Source organism: Staurois parvus, unplaced genomic scaffold, assembly GCF_062004578.1.
Source record: "Staurois parvus isolate SC_StPar_1 unplaced genomic scaffold, SC_StPar_1.0 ptg002473l, whole genome shotgun sequence".
In the NCBI taxonomy this organism is placed as follows: Eukaryota; Metazoa; Chordata; class Amphibia; order Anura; family Ranidae; genus Staurois; species Staurois parvus.
Genome location: NW_028320269.1, coordinates 29,600 through 42,020, shown reverse-complemented (window position 1 = coordinate 42,020; position 12,421 = coordinate 29,600). Strand labels below are relative to the sequence as shown.

The 12,421-nt window shown below is 51.6% G+C and overlaps 1 protein-coding gene across 2 annotated transcripts in view; it reads left to right on the top strand.

The window, feature by feature from the left end:
* ERI3 (ERI1 exoribonuclease family member 3) overlaps positions 1–9,145 on the top strand; it is a 98,091-nt gene extending 88,946 nt beyond the window's left edge. For both annotated transcript variants that reach the window (XM_089666023.1, XM_089666024.1), the window contains exons 4-5: positions 1,970–2,029; positions 9,050–9,145. In XM_089666023.1, the coding sequence (XP_089522149.1) occupies positions 1,970–2,029; positions 9,050–9,145 (156 nt within the window). The remainder of the gene's footprint in view (positions 1–1,969; positions 2,030–9,049) is intronic.
* The last annotated feature ends 3,276 nt before the right edge of the window (positions 9,146–12,421 follow it).

Below are 12,421 nucleotides of genomic sequence, written 5' to 3'. Positions count from 1 at the left end.
CAGGAGAGGCCCCTTCATCAGGAAAATTGGTGTTATCTATTGTGTTTTGGGGGTCAGAAGAGGCCCCTTCATCAGGGTTATCGGTGTTATCCATTGTGTTTTGGGGGTCAGGAGAGGCCCCTTCATCGGGGTTATTGGTGTAGTTATCCAATGTGTTTCAGGGGTCAGGAGAGGCCCCGTCTTCGAGGTTATTGGTGGTGTTATCCAATATGTTTCAGTGGTCAGGAGAGGCCCCTTCATCGGGGTTTATTGGTGGTGTTATCCAGTGTGTTTTGGGGGTCAGGAGAGGCCCCTTCATCGGGGTTATTGGTGTAGTTATCCAATGTGTTTCAGGGGTCAGGAGAGGCCCCGTCTTCGAGGTTATTGGTGGTGTTATCCAATATGTTTCAGTGGTCAGGAGAGGCCCCTTCATCGGGGTTTATTGGTGGTGTTATCCAGTGTGTTTTGGGGGTCAGAAGAGGCCCCTTCATCAGGGTTATCGGTGTTATCCATTGTATTTTGGGGGTCAGGAGAGGCCCCTTCATCGGGGTTATTGGTGTAGTTATCCAATGTGTTTCAGGGGTCAGGAGAGGCCCCTTCATTGGGGTTATTGGTGTAGTTATCCAATGTGTTCCAGGGGTCAGGAGAGGCCCCTTCATCTGGGTTATTGGTGTAGTTATCCAATGTGTTTCAGGGGTCAGGAGAGGCCCCTTCATCGGGGTTACTGGTGTAGTTATCCAATGTGTTTCAGGGGTCAGGAGAGGCCCCTTCATCGGGGTTACTGGTGTAGTTATCCAATGTGTTTCAGGGGTCAGGAGAGGCCCCTTCATCGGGGTTACTGGTGTAGTTATCCAATGTGTTTCAGGGGTCAGGAGAGGCCCCTTCATTGGGGTTATTGGTGTAGTTATCCAATGTGTTCCAGGGGTCAGGAGAGGCCCCTTCATCGGGGTTATTGGTGTAGTTATCCAATGTGTTTCAGGGGTCAGGAGAGGCCCCTTCATCGGGGTTACTGGTGTAGTTATCCAATGTGTTTCAGGGGTCAGGAGAGGCCCCTTCATCAGGGTTACTGGTGTAGTTATCCAATGTGTTTCAGGGGTCAGGAGAGGCCCCTTCATCAGGGTTATTGGCGGTGTTATCCAGTGTGTTTTGGGGTCAGGACAATCCCTTTCATCAGGGTATTGGTGTTAGCCAATGCTTTTTGGGGTCAAGAGTGGCCACTTGGTTTTTTTTTTGGGGGGTCAGGAGTGGCCCCTTGGTGGTGTTATCCAGTGCATTTTGGGGATCAGGAGAGACCCCTTCATCAGGGTTATCGGTGTCATCGAATGAGATTTGGGGGTCAGGAGAGAACTTTTCATCAAGGTTATTGGTGTCATCCAATGTGTTTTGGCGGTCTAGATAGCCCTTTCATTAGGTATATTGGTGAGGTTATCCAGTGCTTTTTAGGGGTAAGGAGTGGCCTCTTCATCAGGGATATTGGTGGTGTTATCCAATTTTTTTGGGGGGTTAGGAGAAGCCTTTTCATCAAGGTTATTGGTGTCATCCAATGTGTTTTGGGGGTCTGGAGAGGCCCCTTCATCGAGCTATTGGTGTTATCCATTGTGTTTTGGGGGTAGGTCGAGGCCCCTTCATCAGGGATTTTGGTGTTATCCATTGTGTTTTGGGGGTCAGGAGAGGCCCCTTCATTAGGCATATTGGTGTTATCTATTGTGTTTTGGGGGTCAGGAGAGGTCCCTTCAACCGGGATATTGGTGTTATCCATTGTGTTTTGGGGGTATGGAGAGGGCCCTTTATTAGGGTTTTTTATGTTGTTTCCAATGCATTTGGGGGTTAAGAGATGCCTCTTTCTTCAAGGTTTTTGGTGGTATTATCTAATGCATCTGGGGGGTCAGAAGATTCCTCCTCCTTCAGGGTTCTAAGGATGTCCATCAACTGACTCTGTCTTCTCTTTGGGTTTTCGCTAATTTCTGTCCTTTTTGCTTTTCGTTTACAGCTGACGGGAATCATCCAGGAGATGGTGGATGGACAGCCGACTCTCAGCCAGGTTCTAGAGGTGAGTGTCGGGTGGAGGGGTTGGGTCGGCCATATTAGATGCTGATAATTATGCTGTTGCAATGTTAGATGAGGACCATCGCCATGTTCTCTAGGAGCCGCGTACAGGACTTTCACAGACAGGTGTCATGTACCTTTGCCATAGATACCGTGTATTGTGATCCATGTGTTGGGAAGAACTCCGTTTCACCGACAGTAGACTATCCGAATGTAGTCTTACACATAATAAAGTAAGAGGAGTGAGACTCCCCTGCCTGACTTCTAATGGCACAATGTGGTGTGGCTAAAGCACATATATTAACCCCTCCCCCTCCTGAGGATTTACCCCCCTTAATGACCACGCCTCTTTTTGCTACTCGGCGCTGCGCTAATTCAACTGATAATTGCGCGGTCATGCAATGCTGCACCCGAACAAAATTTACGTCCTTTTTTTCACACAAATAGAGCTTTCTTTCGGTGGTATTTGATCACCTGTGCGCTTTTTAATTTTCACGCTATAAACAAAAAAAGACCAAAAATTTTGAAGAAAAATTATATTTTTTACTTTCAGCTATAACAAATATATAGTAAACTCAAAGTTAGTTATAAATTTAGGCCAAAATGTATTCTGCTCCTTGTTTTTGGTAAAAAAAATCCCAATAAGTGTCTATTGATTGCTTTGTGTGAAGTTATGGCGTCTACAAACTATGGGATAGATACTGCAATTTACGCCATTTTTCTGCTATACAGCGCTGCGCTAGTTTAACGGACAATTGCGCGGTCATGCAATACGGTACATAAATGAAATTTATGTCCTTTTTTTCCCACAAATTGAGCTTTCTTTCGGTGGTATTTGATCGCCTGTGCGGTTTTTATTTTTTGCGCTATAAAAAAAAAAAGGCTGACAATTTTGAGAAAAAAAAACAATATTTTGGACTTTTTGCTATAAAACATGTCCAGTAAAAAAAATTTAAAAATCAAATTTTCGTCATAAATTTCAGCCAAAATGCATTCTGCGACATGTCTTTGCTAAAAAAAAAAAACCCAATACGTGTAAATTAATTGGTTTACATGAAAGTTATAGCGTTTACAAATGGCAGGAAAGATACTGGGATTTTTAAAAAAAATTTTTATACTAATAATGGCGGCGATCAGCGACTTATGGCGGGACTGCGGGACTACGGCGGACATTCTGACACTGGGGGGGGGGACGGGGACTGACTTGGGGTCACTGACATCCCCAGTGACACCAATACAGTGATCAGTGCAAAAAAAAAAAACACTGACACTGTACTAATGGCACTGGTAAGGAAGGGGTTAACTTTTTTATTTACTGAAAGGGTTAACTGTGTGAGGGGAGTGTTTTACTAGGGGGCGGGGTGTGCTGCATGGGGGACACGCTGATCGGGACAGATAACTCTTCTCTCCGGCACAGCATGTCAAGAGCTGACAGGGAACTGACAGAAAGCAGAGCTACTGCAGCCCAGCTCTCTGTCAGTGATTGCCGCTAATCGCTGGGACATAGCCGGTAACGATCGGCTGTGACCTGGCGACTGACATCCGCGCCCGTGATCGGCGGGAAAGGTAGGGCGGTGACGCGCCTCGCGCGTGCCCCCTACCTGTTTTGCAAACACATGTTTTAAAACGTGGTTTTGCCCAGCCGTGCCACCCTGCCAACGTATTTCTACAGTGGCTGGGCGGCATGTGGTTAATCAGTTTTTTTTTCCATTCAACAAGCTGGTTGAGCAGAAAACAAATGGACCAGGTTCTCCCCATCCACACATTCGAGGTGGACTGGGGCCACCTCCCTGCTGTGTCCTGGGGACACCTCCCTGCTGTGTCCTGGGGACACCTCCCTGCTGTGTCCTGGGGATACCTCCCTGCTGTGTCCTGGGGATACCTCCCTGCTGTGTCCTGGGGATACCTCCCTGCTGTGTCCTGGGGATACCTCCCTGCTGTGTCCTGGGGATACCTCCCTGCTGTGTCCTGGGAACACCTCCCTGCTGTGTCCTGGGAACACCTCCCTGCTGTGTCTTGGGGACACCTCCCTGCTGTGTCCTGGGGATACCTCCCTGCTGTGTCCTGGGGACACCTCCCTGCTGTGCCCTGGAGAAACCTCCCTGCTGTGTCCTGGGGATACCTCCCTGCTGTGTCCTGGGGATACCTCCCTGCTGTGTCCTGGGGACACCTCCCTGCTGTGCCCTGGAGACACCTCCCTTCTGTGTCCTGGGGACACCTCCCTGCTGTGTCCTGGGGACACCTCCCTGCTGTGTCCTGGGGACACCTCCCTGCTGTGTCCTGGGGACACCTCCCTGCTGTGTCGTGGGGACACCTCCCTGCTGTGTCGTGGGGACACCTCCCTGCTGTGTCCTGGGGACACCTCCCTGCTGTGTCCTGGGGACACCTCCCTGCTGTGTCGTGGGGACACCTCCCTGCTGTGTCGTGGGGACGCCTCCCTGCTGTGTCCTGGGGACGCCTCCCTGCTGTGTCCTGGGGACGCCTCCCTGCTGTGCCCTGGGGACGCCTCCCTGCTGTGTCGTGGAGACGCCTCCCTGCTGTGTCATTGTATTCTGACATTGGGAAGGCTTCCCAGCCGACTGAATACACAGATCAGCACTGCAGTCTGTAGCCCACAGCGCCGATGGAGTGACTAAAATCCGACAAGGTGGTTGAACAAAAGTCAACCAGTTGACTTCTGTTCAACCACAGTGGCCACACATGGATCAAAATTCGGCCTGCCCCTTCTCAACCGGCTGAAGTTCGGTCCATGTGTGGCCAGCTTAAGCCTCCGATCCCATTGGAGGTCTGTCTGTAGACATAAGGGGTGTGGACATTTGGGTAAAAACTACTTGTCCAAGGGACTCATTTGGGGTCCCAATCTACTTGTCTCTCATGATAGTCTACTTGTCCTGATATAAAAATTTTTTTAACCAAAACTGTATGTAACCTCTTGGTGCCGGCCGAACGCAAATGTTCGGCCTCCCGGTGTCTGGGCCCAGACGCTGAGCGGCCGCACATTTGCGTTCTATTAAAAAAAACATACGTGCTAAAAACGCGCGCCCTGTGTGCTCCCACCACACATGTTCGGTACACACGGAAAGGTCCCGATCTCCTCTTTCGATCAGGACCTTTCCCGATCATGTGACCGCCGTGACGGCGTGTCACGGCGGTCACACGACCCTAAGCCCTGCCCCGCCTCCCAGTTTCTGAAACTCTTAAAGGGCCGGGAGGCGCCGGCGCCAAGGGGTTAAATAAAGTTTTAACATTGCGCTGTTCCCTGCTCCTCCCCTCCCTGCCTGTCTCCAGCACCGCACCCGGGGGCTATCAGGGAGGGGAGAGACCTTGCAGTGTAATGAGCGCTGATTGGGTGTTCAGGAAAAGGGGAGTGTCAGGATGTCTTAACGCTCAGTAGAAGCGCATCTGGTGAGTGAGTAAATGAGGCGCCGGCCCCAATGAAAAAAAAAAATCAAAAAGCTTTATTCCTTCAGCTTACACTCACACACAGAAACACTGAGGAGCCAAATCAAGTTCCGGTGTCCGCGCCGTGAGTCTCCATTCACACCTGGGCGTTTTGGGATCAAGGCCAAATCGTTTTGATTCGTTTTGAATCTCAGAACGCACTGCGATCGCAAAACACAGGTCCAGGTGCCATTGTTTTCAATGACCCCTAAAACACAGTGCGGCTTTGCCATGATCGGCATTCGCAGCAGATCGCATTGCGTGAAACTTGTCGGCCAAAAGAAGCTCCTGCTCCTTCATACAATTGCTGCATGACAATCGTGGAAAAACCGCATGATGCGATTCTGCCTCCAATCTCAGAACGCACTGCGATCGCAAAACACAGGTCCAGGTGCCATTGTTTTCAATGACCCCTAAAACACGGTGCGGCTGCCATGATCGGCATTCGCAGCAGATCGCATTGCGTGAAACTTGTCGGCCAAAAGAAGCTCCTGCTCCTTCATGCAATGCGATTTGCCGCATTTGCTGCATAACAATCGTGGAAAAACCGCATGATGCGATTCTGCATCCAATCTCAGAACGCACTGCAATCGCAAAACACAGGTCCAGGTGCCATTGTTTTCAATGACCCCTAAAACACGGTGCGGCTTTGCCATGATCGGCATTCGCAGCAGATCTCATTGCGTGAAACTTGTCGGCCAAAAGAAGCTCCTGCTCCTTCATACAATTGCTGCATGACAATCGTGGCAAAACAGTACTGCGTTTAGCAATTGTAGCGCATTTAGAGATCGCAGGCAGATTTGCAGCGATGCTGCCCAGGTGTGAAGGAAGCCGTAGCCCCGGGTTCACAGTGATTCCAAAGGAATAAATCTGCACGGCATCTGAAAGTACTTTGTTTTCTATGAGCCCGGGTTCACACTCATAACATATGATTCACACAGGAACCGCACCGCATTCCTGTGCCAATCACATGCGAATTGTGCGCGATGCGATTTGCAGTACATTATGTGTGGCTCAAATCGCTCCGCACCCGCACCAAAAAAGTGCAGGAACCTTTTTTTAGGTCCCCACTAGAATTGAATCGCATGGATATTCACACCTATGTGATCCGATTCTGCACATCGAACCGCGTTTGGGATTGTAGCGCATTTTGAGATCGCGGGCAGAATTGCAGCGACTCTGTAATGAAATGCCCAGGTGTGAAGGGAGCCGTGCAGGAAGATCGGTGGACTCCACCCACCGCGCTCTCACGTTCTACTCCCGGGTTCACGGTGATTCCAAAGGAATACATTTTCACGGCATCTGAAAGTACATTGTTTTCTATGAGGCCGGGTTCACACTCATGCGGTGCGTTACGTCACATGTGATTCGGGAACCCCACCGCATTCCTGTGCGAATCACATGCGATTTGTGTGCGGTGCGGTCGGAGCCGTACATTGTTTATGGCTCAGATCGCACCGCATCCGCACTAAAAAGGTGCAGGACCCTTTTTTGGGTCCACACTAGAATCGGATCGCATGGGTATTCACACCCATGCGATCCGATTCTGCACATCGCACCGCGTTTTGTGGACCGCTTTCAGGGTGTTGTTAACCTCTTCACGCTGGCCGAACGCAAATGTGCGGCCTCCTGGGGTCTGGGCCTAGACGCCGAGCGGCCGCACATTTGCGTTCTATTAAAAAAGGACATACGTGCCGAGAGCGCACGCCCTGCGCGCTCCCGGCACACACGTCCGGTACTCACGGAAAGGTCCCGAAATCCTCATCTTTCCCGATCATGTGACCGCCATGACAACGCATCACGGTGGTCACATGACCCTAAACCCCGCCCTGCCTCCCGGCTTCTGAAACTCTTAGGGCCGGGAGGCGCCGGTGTGAAGGGGTTAAATGAACTCCTTCATGCCGGCCACACGCAAATGTGCGCCCTCCCGGTGTCTGGGCCTAGACGTCGAGCGGCCGCACATATGCGTTCATGTAACAAAAAACATATGTGCTGAGAGCGTGCGCCCTGCACGCTCCCAGCACATGTGAGGTGCGCACGGAAAGGTCCCGGTCCGCTCTTTCGATCGGGACCTTTCCCGATCATGTGATCGGCCCGTGACGTCACGGCGGCCACATGACACTAAGCCCCGCCCCGTCCACCTCCCGGCGCAGGAACTACTCTTCATGCCGGAACGATCCGGCGTGAAGGGGTTAACATAAACACCCGCAGCGGTTCACACGAATGGGGTGCGATTCTGATGTAGTGCGGAATTTGCACAGAAATCACTACGAATTCCGGACCGCATCAGTGTGAACCCGGGCTGAAGGACTTTCAGTGGTGCGGTTTTGATCCAGTTAATAAAAATGGTCCTGTGCGTGTTTGGAGCGATGCGTTTCAAACTCGCACAGCACAGAGCATTGTGTGATAACTGTTGGGTGCGATTCATAGCTGGGTTTGCATACAAGTGACTGGAAGACCGATTTCGAATCGCACTGGAGCCGCTAAACAACGACCTTTCACAATCGCACTGAAAACTGACATGAAAATCGCACCGCAGAAAGTAAACCCCGCTGCGTGCCCTCCGCGGGGCTAAATGTAAAACAAATTCCTGGAACTGCATGTCCTGAGCGTCGGGCGAGATGATTTGCGCATCCCTGGACATTGATAAACGGTTTCCATTTCTACATCTTTCCTCCATTGAAAGTAATGGCAGGTTTTGGGCGGAGTAAAGAGAATGGTGAAAAGAAGGTCACCTGACCACCTCTGCCGCTGCCTACCTTCCATCTGCTGCAAAGCGGCAGTTGATAAAGTGTTGCAGAGATGGTCGCCCCTGCAGTGCGATGTTGTCGGCCCGTATTTATTCATTTATTTCAGGTACTTATATAGCGCCGTCAATTTACGCCGCGCTTTACATATATATTGTACCTTCACATCAGTCCCCGCCCCCGAGGAGCGTACAATCTAAGGTCCCTAACTCACATTCATACATACACATACTAGGGGTAATTTAGAGAGGAGCCAATTCACCTACCAGCATGTCTTTGGAATGTGGGAGGAAACCAGAGTACCCGGAGGAAACCCACGCAGGCACAGGGAGAACATGCAAACTCCAGGCAGGTGGTGCCGTGGCTGGGATTCGAACCAACGACCCGAGTACTGCCACTGTGCTGCCCATATGATACAATATATTGTTGTTATTCTTTTTTATTACTTGTAATGAAAGCAGCTGACCCCCCCCATCCCCCCCCCCCCACATCTCAGGCGGGGATTTGTTGAAGCGTCTCACCGCAGACTAACCTTGATAACGCGGTTATGTAGGGATGATGTAGGGACTGATCAATGGCCGCCGGTCTGCTCTCGATAATATCGCGGTAAGTTATGATAACAGGCTGTGTTTGTGCCCGCAGGATTTCCAGGAGTCCTGTGACCTTCCCCGGTGTCCCCCCCCCCCCCCCCCCCAGTAAACACGAAGCAGATCCTGTTAATAATGGAGAGACTATAGGACAGATAAGATCCCAATTTTCTGCCTCCTCTGATTACATGTCCTTATCTGTGTGCCGAGCGCCCCTCCTCCACGTGACATTTCCTTTGTGTCTTCCAGAGAGTCGATGAGTGGATGGCCAAGGAGGGCCTCTTAGACCCCAGCGTCAAGTCTATCTTCGTCACCTGCGGGGACTGGGACTTGAAACTTATGTGAGTAGAACGTGAGAGCGCAGTGGGCGGAGCCCGCCGATCTTCCTGCACAGCTTGCCTGTCGTATTGTCTGTAATTGTATTGTCTGCATTTATATAGCGCTAACATATACCGCAGCGCTGTACAGAGAACACTGAGCCAGTCCCATCAGCCTCTGTACCAGAGGAGCTTACACTCTAATGTCCCCTCCCCCACAGTCCCATCAGTCTCTGTACCAGAGGAGCTTACACTCTAATGTCCCCTCCCCCACAGTCCCATCAGCCTCTGTACCAGAGGAGCTTACACTCTAATGTCCCCTCCCCCACAGTCACATCAGCCTCTGTACCAGAGGAGCTTACACTCTAATGTCCCCTCCCCCACAGTCCCATCGGCCTCTGTACCAGAGGAGCTTACACTCTAATGTCCCCTCCCCCGCAGTCACATCAGTCTCTGTACCAGAGGAGCTTACACTCTAATGTCCCCTCCCCCACAGTCCCATCAGCCTCTGTACCAGAGGAGCTTACACTCTAATGTCCCCTCCCCCGCAGTCACATCAGTCTCTGTACCAGAGGAGCTTACACTCTAATGTCCCCTCCCCCAGAGTCACATCAGTCTCTGTACCAGAGGAGCTTACACTCTAATGTCCCCTCCCCCACAGTCCCATCAGCCTCTGTACCAGAGGAGCTTACACTCTAATGTCGCCTCCCCCGCAGTCACATCAGTCTCTGTACCAGAGGAGCTTACACTCTAATGTCCCCTCCCCCACAGTCCCATCAGTCTCTGTACAGAGGAGCTTACACTCTAATGTCCCCTCCCCCGCAGTCACATCAGTCTCTGTACAGAGGAGCTTACACTCTAATGTCCCCTCCCCCACAGTCACATCAGTCTCTGTACAGAGGAGCTTACGCTCTAATGTCCCCTCCCCCACAGTCACATCAGTCTCTGTACCAGAGGAGCTTACACTCTAATGTCCCCTCCCCCCCAGTCACATCAGTCTCTGTACCAGCGGAGCTTACACTCTAATGTCCCCTCCCCCACAGTCCCATCAGCCTCTGTACCAGAGGAGCTTACACTCTAATGTACCCTCCCCCGCAGTCACATCAGTCTCTGTACCAGAGGAGCTTACACTCTAATGTCCCCTCCCCCACAGTCTCATCAGCCTCTGTACCAGAGGAGCTTACACTCTAATGTCCCCTCCCCCATAGTCCCATCAGTCTCTGTACCAGAGGAGCTTACACTCTAATGTTCCCTCCCCCACAGTCACATCAGTCTCTGCACCAGAGGAGCTTACACTCTAATGTCCCCTCCCCCACAGTCCCATCAGTCTCTGTACCAGAGGAGCTTACACTCTAATGTCCCCTCCCCCACAGTCCCATCAGTCTCTGTACCAGAGGAGCTTACACTCTAATGTCCCCTCCCCCGCAGTCACATCGGTCTCTGTACCAGAGGAGCTTACACTCTAATGTCCCCTCCCCCACAGTAACATCAGTCTCTGTACCAGAGGAGCTTACACTCTAATGTCCCCTCCCCCACAGTCACATCAGTCTCTGTACCAGAGGAGCTTACGCTCTAGTAGTCACATGGTATGATTGCAGTTGTAGGCGGGTCTGTATGTAGCACTCGATCTCATTGGTGTATTATATATTACGATGTATGTTCTTGTTCCGGGTTGACGTTTCTATATAAAGTTTCCCTTGTTTTGTACTGTAGATAGACGCGGACACCGAGGACAGAGAAGTCATTGAACTCTGGCAGTTGTCAGCCGTCTCTCTCAGTTGTCACTTCCCATTCTCCATGCAGAATTTGTGCCCCCGGCCTCCTCCCTGACCCCCCGATTACCCCCAGACCAGCGTCTCGGCCCCCCGTGATATGCTCCATAGGGGCAGCGGAGGGATGTGACAGCCGGACCTGGTGTGTATCTCTCCCCCTCCCCCCCTTTCCTCAGACATCATATTTAACGACGCCGTGGCTGACATTCATCATGGTTTGGGTGGGAAGCGGGGAAACGCGAGGCTCGGCGCCGTTACTTTTATCACGCCGCGGGAAGGGGCCGGCTGACACGCGGCTGTAAATACATATCTGGGATGCGTTAGCGTTGGTTAGTTTTATTTTGACATCAATTTTCAAATTTAGTGCTTAATAAGAAAATAAAAAAAAGTAACGAGGGGCAGCCGGCGGATTGGGGATTGTTTATGGCGTCCTCCAGAGGGAGATGGAAAGTTACGGAGCCATTAAACCGGCTTTAGGAAGGAGAAGAAGATGTATCCGGATCTGCCGGGCGCGACGCCGGAGACTTCGCCACATTTCAGCGAGGAGCCGCCGACACGCAGACCGGAAACAATGTAACGGACAGGTCGCGGGACAAGTTCAGGATTGGGGATTGTTTATGGCGTCCTCCAGAGAGAGATGGAAAATTACGGAGCGATTAAACCGGCTTTAGGAAGGAGAAGAAGATGTATCCGGATCTGCCGGGCGCGACGCCAGCGACTTCCCCACATTTCAGCGAGGAGCCGCCGGCGGGAGTTTATAACAACGTGGACCGGAAACAATGTAACGGACAGGTCGCGGGACAAGTTCAGGATTGGGGATTGTTTATGGCATCCTCCAGAGAGAGATGGAAAATTACGGAGCGATTAAACCGGCTCTAGGAAGGAAGGAGAAGAAGATGTATCCGGATCTGCCGGGCGCCAAGCCGGAGACTTCGCCACATTTCAGCGAGGAGCCGCCGGCGCGCGTTTATAACAACGTGGACCGGAAACAATGTAACGGACAGCTTGCGGGACAAGTTCAGGATTGGGGATTGTTTATGGCGTCCTCCAGACAGAGATGGAAAGTTACGGAGCGATTAAACCGGCTTTAGGAAGGAAGGAGAAGATGGCTTTAGGAAGGAAGGAGAAGATCCGGATCTTCCGGGCGCGACGCCGGAGACTTCGCCACATTTTAGCGAGGAGCCGCCGGCACGCAGACCGGGACAAGTTCAGGATTGGGGATTGTTTATGGCGTCCTCCAGAGGGAGATGGAAAGTTACGGAGCCATTAAACCGGCTTTAGGAAGGAAGAAGAAGATGTATCCGGATCTGCCGGGCACGACGCCGGAGACTTCGCCACATTTCAGCGAGGAGCCGCCGACACGCAGACCGGAAACAATGTAACGGACAGGTCGCGGGACAAGTTCAGGATTGGGGATTGTTTATGGCATCCTCCAGAGAGAGATGGAAAATTACGGAGCGATTAAACCGGCTCTAGGAAGGAAGGAGAAGAAGATGTATCCGGATCTGCCGGGCGCGACGCCGGAGACTTCG